General features: G+C 51.5%; 1 protein-coding gene across 9 annotated transcripts in view; it reads left to right on the top strand.

Moving 5' to 3' along the window:
• The window catches only part of JADE2 (jade family PHD finger 2), a 52,384-nt gene that overhangs the window by 12,342 nt on the left and 26,666 nt on the right, over window positions 1-13,376 (top strand). For all 9 annotated transcript variants that reach the window (XM_032628000.1, XM_032627998.1, XM_032628001.1 and 6 more), the window contains 2 exons: window positions 645-733; window positions 11,736-11,893. In XM_032628000.1, the coding sequence (XP_032483891.1) occupies window positions 645-733; window positions 11,736-11,893 (247 nt within the window). The remainder of the gene's footprint in view (window positions 1-644; window positions 734-11,735; window positions 11,894-13,376) is intronic.

Genomic DNA, 13,376 nt, shown 5'->3' with positions numbered 1-13,376 from the left:
AGAAAGCGCTGTGTGCCAGGGACTGTGCCAAGACTTTACAGGCATGATATCATTTAATTCTCACAACAACTCTTTGAAGATAGTTATTCTCTGCCCCCATTTTATAGAAAAGCAAGCTGAGGCTCAGAAAGACTAAGTCATTCGTCCAGGGTGAGGAGCTAGTAAGTGGCTGAGCCAGGGCTCAAGGTTAGTCTGTGGGTCTACTTTAGAGCAGCAATCTTCCCACTACCTTGTCTAGCCTCTGTATACCCACTGGGCATCATCCCAGAGTGTCTAATCAGCAGTGGGGGTGGAGAGTGGCCACAGAAGGCTTCTTATAGCCCTCCTTCACCAAGGAGGAAGCAGAGGACCAGAGAGGGCAAGGGATTTGTCATGGATCACACACAGGAAGCTAATACTGAGTCCTTGTCCAAACTGCCTTTCACCTCCCAGGCGTCTTCTGGTTGGTGGGTAGCGGAGGCATCATGTCCCCATTCATTGTTGGAAAGGCCCAGAGCAGGGACAGCCCACCAGGTGCTTACAGAGGTCTCCGCCTCCTGAACATTCAAGCCAGAGCTTTCCTGACAGACCTCCTTTCCTTGGACATGGGTGGGTGGTGTTCCTGGCCTTCCAGGGGCCCCTCACGGGCTGTGCTCTCTCTGCAGGTCACGCTACATCTGCATCAAGATGCTCCAAACTGCCCAGCAGCACCAAATCAGGCTGGCCCCGGCAGAACGAAAAGAAACCCTCAGAGGTGGGTAGTGACAAGTATCCTGGAGGAAGATGAAACAGAGGTGGAAAGGAGAGGGAGGGATGTATGGGGGAATTGCAGGTATATGGGGCGGGGAGAGGATTCCTGGTAGAGGGTGCAGTCATTGCAGAACAAGACCAGTATGGCTGAGTAGAGTGGATGGGAGGAAGGGGTGGGGGAGCCAGTTCTCATAACCTTGTAGGTTGTTGTAAAGATGGGTCCTATTGATCTGAGTGAGAGGAGAAGCCTTTCAAGGATCGTAAGCAGGGTAATTATATAGTCTGCTGTTTTAATGAAAGGTCCCACTGGCTGCTGTGAGGAGAAGGGAATATGAGGGGCAAGGGTGGGAGTGGGGAGGATTCTTTGGCAGTGGTCCAGGAGAGAAATGACGGTGGCTTAGAGCTGAGTGATGGCAGTAGAGTAAGAAACAGTAGGATCTGGGACATTCTGGAGGTTGAGCCCAGAGTGACAGGATTTGCTGATGTAGGGATGAAGGGTGGAGTCCTCAAAGTCATCCAGTTAGGTCAGCCACTCCTTATTATGCCCATTTCACATGCATCTGCCCTTTAAGCCTTCCTTATTTTGACGCTGTTTCTTGGGACAGGTGGAGGTACTTATGGCCTCTGGAGCTGTGGAGGAGAGCTTTGGGGGTGGGTAGACAAATGGACATGGGATCCTCCTCTGCAGCCCCTGAAAAATTGCATCCTAGAGACTCATCGCTCCCTCTTAGGTCTTTAATGCGTTGCACTGGGCACAGAAGAGACCCTTGGCACAAATGAGGCTGCCAGAGCATTGAGTACCCAAGAAGGGGGTTGCTTTTGAATCTGACCCTTAAGAGAGAGATTGTTCTGCAGCCCACAGAGTAGCCAGGCACTGGGCTAGACACTACTTTTTTAACCTTCCTGTTATAATAAGGAAATTGAGGATCCTAAGGTTATACAGCCAAGATGTGAGGTTCTTGGGGCCAACCGCGCCAAGGGTGGGAAGGCTTGGAGTTCTGGGGCAGAGCACTTGGCCCGGGTTGAGGGAGGATATCTTTGTTCTGAGCCTGGCAACCTCCTCTCCCCTCCCTCACTGCAGGGGCCATCCTGGAGCTGCTATCATTAGCCAGTCCCTAGAGGGGGTCTTCCGGAAAAACCTTGCATTTGAAAAAGGACTCCCCGCCTCCTCCGGGAGCTGGCCTACCCTGGGGCTCTCCTTTTGTGGGGTTGGGGGTGGGGACACCTTTGAGACCTGAAACCTCCCATTCCCATCCCCCAACCTAGTATCCTCCCTTGGCCCTATAGGGGAGCGGTGGAGATGGAAGGAAATATCTCCAGGAATGCAGTCAGGACTGGAATGAGAGCAGGGGGTGAGGTGAGCATGGGAGGATGCTGTTCTTGAGGCTCTTGGCACCTCCTGGTCTGGCCCTGCTCAGTGGGTGGAAGGCATGTGCTCATGTGCACTGGGAAGTAGGATACAGAGTGTGCTAGGGCCCTGGGAGTCCCGGGGACCACCCCTCCACCCGTCTGCCCCCACCCGCATCTTGAGAGCTGCAGGGGCTCCCAATTACTACTAGGGTTGGATTAGTAAAACAATAGCCATCTTTTGTGCCTTCCAGGTCCTGGAAGGCAGGAATTGTTCTGCCTGTTTGGGAGCTGAGGAACCTGCCTCTCAGAATCCCACCTGCCCCCTGCTTTCAGGGGCTATTCAGATTGGAGAAAAGAGGGGAAGTTCTGGGGAGGCCCTGGGGCTGGCTTAATCCCTTCCCCTGACTCCCCCCTTCAAGCCCCAGTGGGAGGCAGGGCCTCCTCTCAGGGCGGAGATCCCTGGGGCAGTGCTGCCATCTACACCGGGGATTGGCAGGCAGGCTGGGGGGAAACAGGTGTCAGGCAAAGGCTGAGGGGAAAGGGTGATTTGCATGGGGCTGAAAATTCCCCTGCCTCTTGGGTTTTCCAGCGCAGGGCCTTTGAACCTTTCCCCACCTAAAAATAGAGTCAAACCATTGCAAGGGTGTTGATCCCCAGCCCTGCTGGGGACTGGCCTTGCATGGCCCTGGGTTCAAACCCAGGAGCCTCTGCAGGGGGCTCTGAGGCCTGACTGGAGACACCCGCCCTCAAGTCTTAGGCTCCAGAAGAGCTGAGGAAGTCTTCCCCGCCTTGAACTGTCGCCAAGGACAGGCTTTTCCTCCCACAGCAGGCTGGAGAGCAGCCTGCGAGGTTTCCCTCGTCCCCTAAGTGAGGAGGCTGAGCCATAGCCGGCATAAATTCCAAGTTATCGTGGGGCAGAGAGGAAACCATCAATGAAAGCTTCCAAATTATTTGGCTCATGAGAAGGCGGAGATGAAAGCGAGGATTTGGCGGCAGATAACGTTTGCAGTAAATCTCTTCACAGGGCTGTCCCTTCTCTTTCTGTGCATGGGCTGGAGAGAAAGGCCTTTATAATCTGCTGGAGCTGGGGGCCGAGGGCTATGGACACCTGGTGAAAGGGCATCTGGAGTCCCTTCTGCTCAGTCCCCAGAGTAAGAAGCCGGTGGGGTCGTTTTCAGGCTGCTCACACGGTCTGCTCCCAGTCTGGCCCAAGTTCCCAGCCTCAATGCTTGCAAGTTGATGTGTGTGGTGCAGGAGTCCCTTCCTGGTGGCCGCAGAGCCATGGGACCCATGGCTTACTTCGTCTCCTCATCTGTGAAGGTGGACATTGATGGGTGGCGATTTGAGGATTAGGAGTATCTGGCATAGCAGCAGCACTGGCACGTAGAGAAGCCACCAGCTATGGAAAGAGCTTTAGGCCTAAAGGTGGCTTTAGGCGACACTGGCAGGGCTGCCCCTGGAATGACCTGTGCACTCTGAGGGTGCAGATCAAGGAGCGCGCTATACACCAGAGGGAGGTGCCCCGGGCTGGAACAAAGTGATCCGACCAGGAGTCAGGACCCTGGACAGGGCCGAAGCCTTGAGGCCCAGCTTCCCTTCTGGCCCTTAACCAGTGGGTGGCCTCCCTCATCCTGAGTGAAAGGGGACTGCAGGCCTCAGTACCGGGGGGCTGAGAGAACAGGCCCTGGGATTCCTGGAAGGCTGGGTTAGGATTTTTGGTGGGAGTACACTAAGTCTGAAGTTGGCCCCAGGATCCCGTTTGGCAGTGGAGGGGAAAGGTGGGGCTGACCCCAAGCACACAGGCTGCTGCCTTCCTCTGCTCTGCCTGCCAGCGGGATCCCAACAAAGCTGAGATCTGTCCCTTGGGGCTTAAGTCGGCCAGGCTAGTCCTGAAGGAGAGGAAGGGATTAGCCTGGTTGGGGAGGTGATATTAGTACATAAACCACGCTGAGGCCTTGGCTTTCTGGCCTGGCCTGTCTCACCAAATAGCATGAACGTAACTTAGTGGGTCATATCTGTGAGAGCCTTATAGAGATCACAGACCAGAGATTATTTTTTTAAATACCAATATCAAACCCCCAACCCTTATCATTCCCAAGAATTCTGACTTAAATGTTCTGGAGTAGGGCCCCAGGTACCTGTACTTTTTAAAAGCCCTCCTGCTGGAAGCCAGGCTTAAGAACTACTGCCATAGGGTAGGAATAAAGACGCAGACGTAGAGAACGGACTTGACACAGTGGGGGAAGGGGAAGCTGGGACGAAGTGAGAGAGAAGCAGTGACATATATACACTACCAAATGTAAAACGGATGGCTAGTGGGAAGCAGCCGCATAGCACAGGGAGATCAGCTCGGTGCTTTGTGACCACCTAGAGGGGTGGGATAGGGAGGGTGGGAGGGAGGCTCAAGAGGGAGAGGATATGGGGGTATACGTATACATATAGCTGATTCACTTTGTTATACAGCAGAAACTAATGCAACATTGTAAAACAATTATACTCCAATAAAGATATTAAAAAAAAAAAAAAAAAAGAAGAACTACTGCCATAGACCTTTTCCCCTGATCTGCTAAGACAGGAGTTTCTGGCTTGGTCCTCCCTGGGAGTTGAGGGAGGAAGGGAAGGCCTTCCAGCCTGGGTCCGTGACCTAAACAAAGGCTGGGAGTGTGGGTGGGAGCATCCCACAGCTCACCCCTTCTCCCAAAGCAGCCAGGGGACTGAAGGTTTCTGCCAAGCCCTCTGCCTGGCATAGGTGGGAAGGGCAGTTTGAGAAGAGACCCGGAGGCCATCCTGTGGTTTGGAGGCTGCTGTTTGAAGCTGTATCTTCCTCAGGCCTGGGGCAGAGAGGCAGATGGAGGGGCAATCCGAGAAGCGAGGGTTTCCCCTAGGCAGGCTGTCTTGAGGTAGAAAGCTGAAAGCTGTGTTTTCAGGAAGTCAGAGTCCCCAGAAGTCAGCCAGTGGGCGGGGACATAGGTCCTTAGGACCCTAGGACTAGTGATAGTGATTAAACTCAGCAGACACTTGAGAGCACCTACTAGGCCCAGCCTAGTGCTAGGGGGCACAGAAAATGCAGGCCCTATCCCTGGGGAGCTTGTCCTCTGACTGTTAGCAGGATGCAGGTGCTATACAGGAAAGTGACCGTTATGAGAGGTGCGGCCGCTTTGCCACTAAGGAGCTCTGTGACCTTGGGCAAGTAATAGTTTCTCTCTGAGCCTCAGGGTCATCATCTATAGAGCTCTGCCCTGCAGTTACTGTTCTGTAGATGTGACTGTCCTGCCCTGAGGCCTGTGGAGCCTGAGGGTGGGGGAGATCCCAGACGTGAGTGGAAGTGAAGCTGGCCTCCCTGGGATGGAAGCCTGGATGGTCCCAGAGCAGGGTGGGCAGGAGCTGGCCTCCTTTTTAGGCCCTGGTGACAAACTGTATATACCCCTAGATGAGAGAATGGGGCTTCTCTGCAGGTCCACAGGGGCCCTTCACCAGTGCTCAGCCTTTCACCCCTGGGACAGGGCCCAGGAGAAGGAGGTGACCCTGTGAACAGCCTCTGCCACCAGTGGAGTGTCTTCCTGACCCAGGGTCTGTGAAAGTTCCTCTATAAGGATGGCCTTCCCTAGGAAAGGCAGCGAGTGGAGAGTGAGAATGCAGTATATCTGCTTGACCCATTGCTTTTGAAAATGGACCTCTTCCTCCCTGGGTGAAGGCAAGGGTGACCAGATTGTGCTGGGGTGCAAAGCCACAGGATAAATAAAGGTGCATTCTTGGAGGAGCCAGAGGTATTACCCAAATGTTTGAAATAACGTATTTTATATTAAAACAATGATGGCGTATGTTGTAGCAAAATGCTCCCAAACTTGAGAAGTAAAACAGGAGGCTCCAAAAAAGAAAAGTTTTTTGCTTACCCCTGTGGTTTTGAGCGGTGTTTCTAGCCAGCAGTTCCTCTGCTACCCTGGGAAGCAGGCAGGCAGTGAGGGGAGCCCTTCCTCTGGGCTAAGCGCCTGCTCTCTGAGCCTCCCACTGCCTTCCTCTGGGGTGGGGGGCAGAATCCACTTCTCGTATAGTTAGGAACATTGCTGCTCCCGCCAACTGGAAAGGCCTCCTGGCCTCTGGGACTTGTCTTGCAAAAGAAATGTGTGTAATAAATTCTCTTTAAGAGCAGGAAGTGCTGTTATCCTTGTGAAAGAGAAAGATGTTGAGTGTGTGTGTGTGTGTGTGTGTGTGTGTGTGTGTGTGTGTGTGTGTAAATGTCTGACCAAATTAGCCTAGTGGTAGCTTGAATGGGACTGGGAGGCTATTTCCAGAGCCCTTCTCTGGAATGTAGGCCTAATTTTAAGTATCTAAGTATGCTCTTGGCTGAGATACTCTTTATCAGTTTCCAGCCCAAGAAAGAGATCTTTTTTAAAAGAAGAAATAGCTGACTGGTTTGCAGGCAGCCTTACGTTGGTTAAAGGACAGTGCAGACCTTAGGCAAGTGGTTTAACCTCTCTGAGTCCTGGTCTCCACATCTGTAAAGTGGGAGTAATATGAATTGGGTGAGATTGTATATATATAGCATTTAGCACAGCACCTGGCATACTAGAACAGGGCAATCACTTTTCACTATTAGCTGTTCTTTCTAATGAGATGAGGTGCTCAGAAAAAAAACTGTGATTTCAAATGAGGTACCGGTAGTAATTTTACTTGGCTCTTTCAGGACAGACTGTGAAACATCCTTTGGGAGATTAGAGAGAGGGGGCACTCCTAGCTTTGCATTGGGACTTTTGATGTGGACAGAGTCAAGGAGAGGCGGTCCAGGCCAAAGCTATTTTCATTGGCTTTGGGACAGTGACCAAGACCAGTTCCTGAGTTCCACCTGGAAGAATCCTTTGGGCCAGACCTCTGTCTGCACTCTCCCTGCTAGGAGGACAGGACAGGAAGTTTCAGAGTTTAGTCATACTTCAGACCAATCCTGGGGTTCATTCACTTACTCACTTGTTTCACAAGCATTTCTTGAGTACCTGCTATGTGCCAGGCGCTGTGCCACAAACAGGCACAATGATAAGCACGACACATGCAGTCTCTGCCTCTCTCAGCTTGATTATTAGAGGAGATGGACATTAAGCAAATAATTACACAAATAATCATATTCTGTAATTATGATAGATGTTGGAGCTTTTCCTTAAGTGACTGAACTTCCCCTCATGCCTCTTGGTCTGAAATACACTATGATGTAGTACTTCACCCTTGAGAAAAGGAAGCAGAAACTAAGGTCCCAGGATGAAATGTTCAAATAACATTCATAAATCTTGCGATCATGTACAGAAACTCTTAGCATAGCAGAGTGAAAGTTGCCTGTTGTCATTGTCTTTATTTGCTTTTGGACATGATGTCAGACTCCAGATATGACATGCTTTCTGGCATAGCCCGTTTTTGGTTCTTCTGGGGAAGTAGGTACAGAAAGCTCCATAGACTTTTCAATGCTTGTGGTCTTCAGTCTTGGGAAAAGGAACTAGAGGGCAAGCCACGTGCAGTTTCCCCGCATCTGGGCAGAGCAGGGTCTTCAGCTCCCTTCAGAGCTGCGTTGGCACCTCTGGCACTCACATTGGTTACTAGATTAGAGTTTTAGACCTTTAAACATTCTTCATACTGTTTGAAGAAGCTACAATTAACATCTCCCAAGCAGCTCAGCAGAACTTGGTTGCTAGGCAGCAGACCTCTAAAGACAATTTGTCAATTTCTGCCAAAAGGGAAAAATAGTAAACATTCACATTCTTAGAAAATTGCTTGTTTTCCAGCTTCCAACTTCCTTGCCATGGCAAGGCCTCCAGTTCATCAGTGTCCATTTTATTCCTTATTTAGTTTTCATAAATAATTCAGAGGCATTTTAGGAGAATAATCGAGCCTTTTTTTAAGCCTAACCTTTGGCAGTTCAAAACAGAAAGATGTTTGGGTTGCTGTATTTGTGGACAGGTTTTGTATGAATGTACAGGGGTTCCTTTGGAAGGTACAGAGTACCGAGCTGTAGCCTTGGGCAGCTACCCAGAAAGGTGGTAGCAGATCCATGGGAGGCTCTTGAGTAGTTCAGCCTTAGTTAGCACCTAGCATGTGTCAGGCCCTGCGTGCACTGCTGCAGCAAGAGACGAGGAGATTCCAGTACAGGGGCTGTGGAAGTTCAGAGGAGCCCAGAACTCAGCCTGGCATCGGGGAAGGCTTCCCAGAGCAGATGTGGGCTGGACTAATACCCTAAGCGTGAAACAGGCTGCCCCCACTTTGGCAGGGAGAAGACTGTCCCAGCAGGGTCCTCTCATGTGCCAAGGGTGAAAAGTACTTGGGAGGGAGACTACCCGTGCATCCTTGTGGCCATGGGGCCTGGTAGACTGCAGCTCAGCCTGAGGGCAGTGGGAAGACAGTAGAAAGCCACTGGAGAACTTGGAACTTGCGAAGGTCACTGTCTGATTTGCATATTCCAGCCCTTGGGGAAACCACTTGATTTGGCTTGGGGTTAACTCAAGGGCATTGGCCATGAGCAGGTGGCCAAGAGGGGCTGGGGTTGTGCAGGGGTGCTGAATGGCTCCGGTGTTGTCTATCTGGGTTCCTTTGCCACTTCCAACATGAAGGACCTTGTGTAGGTTATTAAACTAACCTGAGTCCCGGGTTTCTCAACTGTAAAATAGGGATAATGGTAGCACCCACCTCACAGAGTTGGTATAGGGACTAATAATTCAAGAACAGCCGTTAGACTGGCACTGGGCACACAGTGCTCTTTAAGTGTTGACTGGTACCATTAAGATGGTGCTGCCCTTCCTGTGCTTCCATCAGTCCTCTGCCCAAAAGGGCCACAGGTAACCAGTCTGCCCCCTGCTGCCTGAATGACCGCAGATGAAACTTGCAACTCTCTTGGGACTGAACTCTTTTTCTCTCTCTCTCTCTCTCTCTCTCTCTCTCTCTCTCTCTCTCTCTCTCTCTCTCTCTCCTGAATCTCCCTGACTGAATTGAGCACGGGATCCCTTCCAGCTCTTGAGTTCTCAATGCCAAGCCTGTTCCTAGGTCAGGGCCACCTCTCCCCCCGCTGGTGCGGCTTGGCAGTCTGTCTTTGCCTTACAGACTAGGGCTGCCTCTTGCTCCATTCAGTCCACGTGCTTGGGTTATTTCAGCTCTGGATATATGCATGGTGTGTATCACCTGTTCATGGGGGTTCAAAAAGCATTGCCAAGGAGCCAGCTGGGGGCCCAGAAGGGCCCTTTTATTCATGCATTCATTTGATCATCCACTCAGTCACTATTTATTGAGCACCTACTATGTGCCAGTCACCCTGCCAGGCATTGAGAATGTTGCAGAGAATAGGACAGGTGTGGCAGGAGAGATGACAAGAAGCAAGCAACATGCATACACCAGTTAATTTTCAGGAGTATAAATACTGAGACATGAGGCAGAATGATGGGCTGGAAAGTGGCTCTGTCGAGTAGTTGGCGGCCCTGAGTCAGGGTGATCAGGGTGATCCCTCAGGGGTGACATTTAAACTACAGCCCAGGATCAGGGAACAGCAAGAGGTTTCAGACTCACCTGTGCCCCTTTTGGAGGGGCACACAGTGACACTTGGCTCTTGAACGGTTGATTTCCGGTGCAGGATGACAGGCTTTCACTGTCGGGCGGTTCCTTTTGGCATCAGAGCAACAGGGCATTAGATGTCGAACCACGTGGCTTGCCAGGCTTGGGAGAACTTTGAGACAGTCACCAGTCCACTGTGGGTTCAGTTTACCCCCACCAGGTCGTATACTGGGTCCCAGAGGGAAATAACCCAGCCCCAGCCAGCAAAGGGAGGTGCCGAAGGATACCACAGAAGCACCCAGTACCTGAGTTTGTGTTTTTCTATCAGCCGTCTTGCTACTTGCTAATAAGATATGCAAATTATCAGGGCTGTGAAATCTTTGCACATTTCATCTTCTGTTTAATTAGCATTTAATCGTAATCTCATTTTAATTTTTTCACACTGGCACCCTAATTAAATGTTAGGGTTGGGGCTTCCCTGGTGGCGCAGTGGTTGAGAGTCTGCCTGCCGATGCAGGGGACGCGGGTTCGTGCCCCGGTCCGGGAGGATCCCGCGTGCCGCGGAGCGGCTGGGCCCGTGAGCCATGGCCGCTGAGCCTGCACGTCCAGAGCCTGTGCTTCGCAACGGGAGAGGCCACAACAGTGAGAGGCCCGCGTACCGCAAAAAAAAAAAAAAAAAAAAAAAAAATGTTAGGGTGTTAGCCTTAACAATTAAGTTATATTGGCAAATAGAGTCTTCAAGAAACTTGACCTTTTGCAAGCCAGGGCCCTCTCTAGCTAGATGCAGACATTAATTAGTTTTCTGCAAGATGCTGCCTTGAGCCCCCTTGGTGTGCCCATTTCAGTTGTTTCCTTGTGGTTACAGCCCTAGATTCAAGTGAGACACACAGCCAGCGGGTGGGGCCTCCTGCAGGCAGAGATTACCACTGAATGGCTTGTCACGAGCCTCTGGAAGGCCAGTGGATGCTGATTCTTCCTCAGCGCTGGGTCTGAGGCCTGGAGGACTCCTTGAAGTGGTTTCTCTTCTCTCCACACTGTGAACTCTCCTTTAACTTGTGATTCTCATGTGATGATCACTGGGAAAGTTGGTACCAAAGCAAGTCACACAGTGTCCAGTGCTGCCACCAGGTCCTACAGCAGCCTTTTGTGGAGGACCCAGTGAGGCCGAGCAGCCAGGGCAGGTGAGGCACTGCCAGTGCCACTGAGGCTTGCCTTGGAGGTTGCTTTGGGGTGGGGGCAACAGACAGAATGTGGGAAGAGCTGTTTCCCCACAAGTGAGCAGGTGCTCAAAAGAAAACCAAAGCATGAGGGTGCGTCCAGTCACAGCCTGGCCCTGAGGGAATTTGGATGGGCTTGATTTGAGAAGGAATTCAACACACTCCTCCTACCCCATCACAAACAGAATGGTACTTCAGAGCTCCCACCGAGCAGGGCTCATGGTATCCTTGTTCTTTTTTTTTTTTTAATTTTTACTGGAGTAGAGCCGATTTACAATGTTATGTCAGTTTCAGGTGTACAGCAAAGTGAATCAGTTATACATATACATATATCCACTCTTCTTTAGTTTTTTTTCCCATAGAGGCCATCACGATATCCTTGTTCTTGAGAGACCGTGGAGACCCTGACCCATGAGAGGCTATTCTCTGGGCTGCCCCAAACCCTGGGCTCTCCCTCAGCTATCTGCACGAGGCCCTGGCACGTAGTTGCCTGGACTCTTTGACGCTAGTGACTGTGGTAGCAACAGCAAACATAACTTTGGATCTTCAGCAGAAATTTCTGAACCGTTACTTCACGGCAGTATTGCATTCACAGAAGCCTTTCTGCCATCTGATGTTTCCTCACTGTTTTTGCTTTTCTCGGCAAGTCTTTCCTCTTCTCTCTGAGGTCCACTACCATCCATCACTCACATTCTGTCCTTGAGCAGGTCAGAGCACATAAATTCAGTCCAACACATTTATTGAAGATCTTCTGTGTGCTGGGTTCAGAGAAGATGCATTCTTGTACTTAGTACTTTTGTGCCATCTTCTTATTTTTGAGTGAGTGGGCTTTCTGCATTTGCCTTTTCCTGCCCTGGCCTGTGAAGCAGATCACACTGAGGCAATCTGAAGCCATTCTCTCTCCACCTTTGCTCCCCACAGGTTTTCCGGACAGACTTGATCACAGCCATGAAGATTCCAGACTCATACCAGCTCAGCCCAGATGACTACTATATCCTGGCAGACCCATGGCGACAGGAATGGGAGAAAGGTGTGCAGGTGCCTGCGGGGGCAGAGGCCATTCCAGAGCCCGTGGTGAGGTGAGCCGGGAAGCCCAGGCCAGGGGGGCCGTAGGCAGGGGATGAAGGGGAGGCTAGGACCAGTCAAGGGATTCCTTTCTAGTGTGTCTCTATTCTTAGATTCTTTTGCCCTAAAAAACACTGCAGTGTTCCAGAAATACTGCAGGCCAAGGGTTTGAGCTTGGGCTCAGCTCTGGAGCCAGACAGCCTGGGTTCAAATTGCCAGTCATATTCAGTGCGACCTTGGGCCAGAAATGTAATCTCCCTGGGTGTCAGTTTCCTTGTGCGTAAAATGGGAGTGATAACAATAGCACCTGCCCCATGCAGTGGTCGAGATGATGTAGAGAAACGATGCATGGCAGGTCCTGGACACAGGACCTGGCACACATGAGCACTCGGTGAAAACTGGCCATGGATTAGCTTGACGTCGATCCAGACTGGGTCCCACCAGAGGATCTTCTCAGGGAAATCTCCAGGTTTTCAACTAGTCCTTAAGATAGGGATAAGCCACGCTCTTGACTTCTTCAGCCTTTTTAAGGAGTTCTTAGCAGGAGGGAATCCAGTGCCTGGCACACACATCAGATGTTCACGAAGCAGTTGCTACGACCAGGCTCTGAGGAGGCCCTCCTGCCAGGGCTGGGCCAGGGTTGGCTCAGGGATGAGTCCTCATTGGGCTGTGGTGCCTTCTGCTCTTGTAGGTCAGAGAGACGCCTGGTGCTCTTGTCAGGAGGTGGCCTTGTGGCCATAAGCCTTGCATCCAGTGACAGAGTTCAGCCAAGTGCTTCTTGCTGCACCCCGGGAAGCCCTCCAAGTCATGTCTTGGGACACAGGGGCCTACTGTCCTGGCCTTCTCTGCCCACCAGCTTGCCTGGGCTGGGCAGCTTGTGTTATTGGCAGTTCATTCCCGGCCTTGGCAGCCCTGTGGCTCTCACTTAGGCTCATTTTGACCAGGCCTGGGGCAAAGATCTCAGCTGTCACCTCCCTTGACATTGGCACTGTTGCTTCCTGGCAGCCACACCTATGACTGGCTCACAGACACCCAGTGCCTGCTTGATGCCAGGCCTGTGCTGGGCATGGGATTACAGAGGCGAAGCGGACTCTAAGCCTCACTCGGTGGTCAGTGAGGATTGGGTGTTGGGCAGTGCTCAGCCTCCTGGGCTCCCAAGGGCTGAATGCCTACCAGCTCTTGTCTTCAGCTCTCTGAGAATCAGGGAAGCTCCAGGCCTCTCTGGACGGGAGTGTATGTGGGATTTAGAGAAAGAATTTATTCTACACATCCTCTGCCCAGGGCCGAAAACGTGGGTCGGCCTCCTAGCCAGTTTCGCACCCTCAGCTCTGCAGACTGAAGAACTGTTACTGACCTCTTTGAACCTGTTTCCTTCTCTGTAAAATGGGTCTAAAAACAGTACATGCCTGATACTGTGGTGGTGAGGATTAAATGAGAATTCGCATGCCAGGGGCCCAGGATAATGAGGCAGAGGGGTGGGCCACCAGCTGGGCAGAG

The sequence above is a fragment of the Phocoena sinus genome, chromosome 3, assembly GCF_008692025.1.
Source record: "Phocoena sinus isolate mPhoSin1 chromosome 3, mPhoSin1.pri, whole genome shotgun sequence".
NCBI classification, from domain to species: domain Eukaryota; kingdom Metazoa; phylum Chordata; class Mammalia; order Artiodactyla; family Phocoenidae; genus Phocoena; species Phocoena sinus.
The sequence above is the reverse complement of the archived record's forward strand: the minus strand, read 5'-3'. Positions and strand labels throughout refer to the sequence as shown.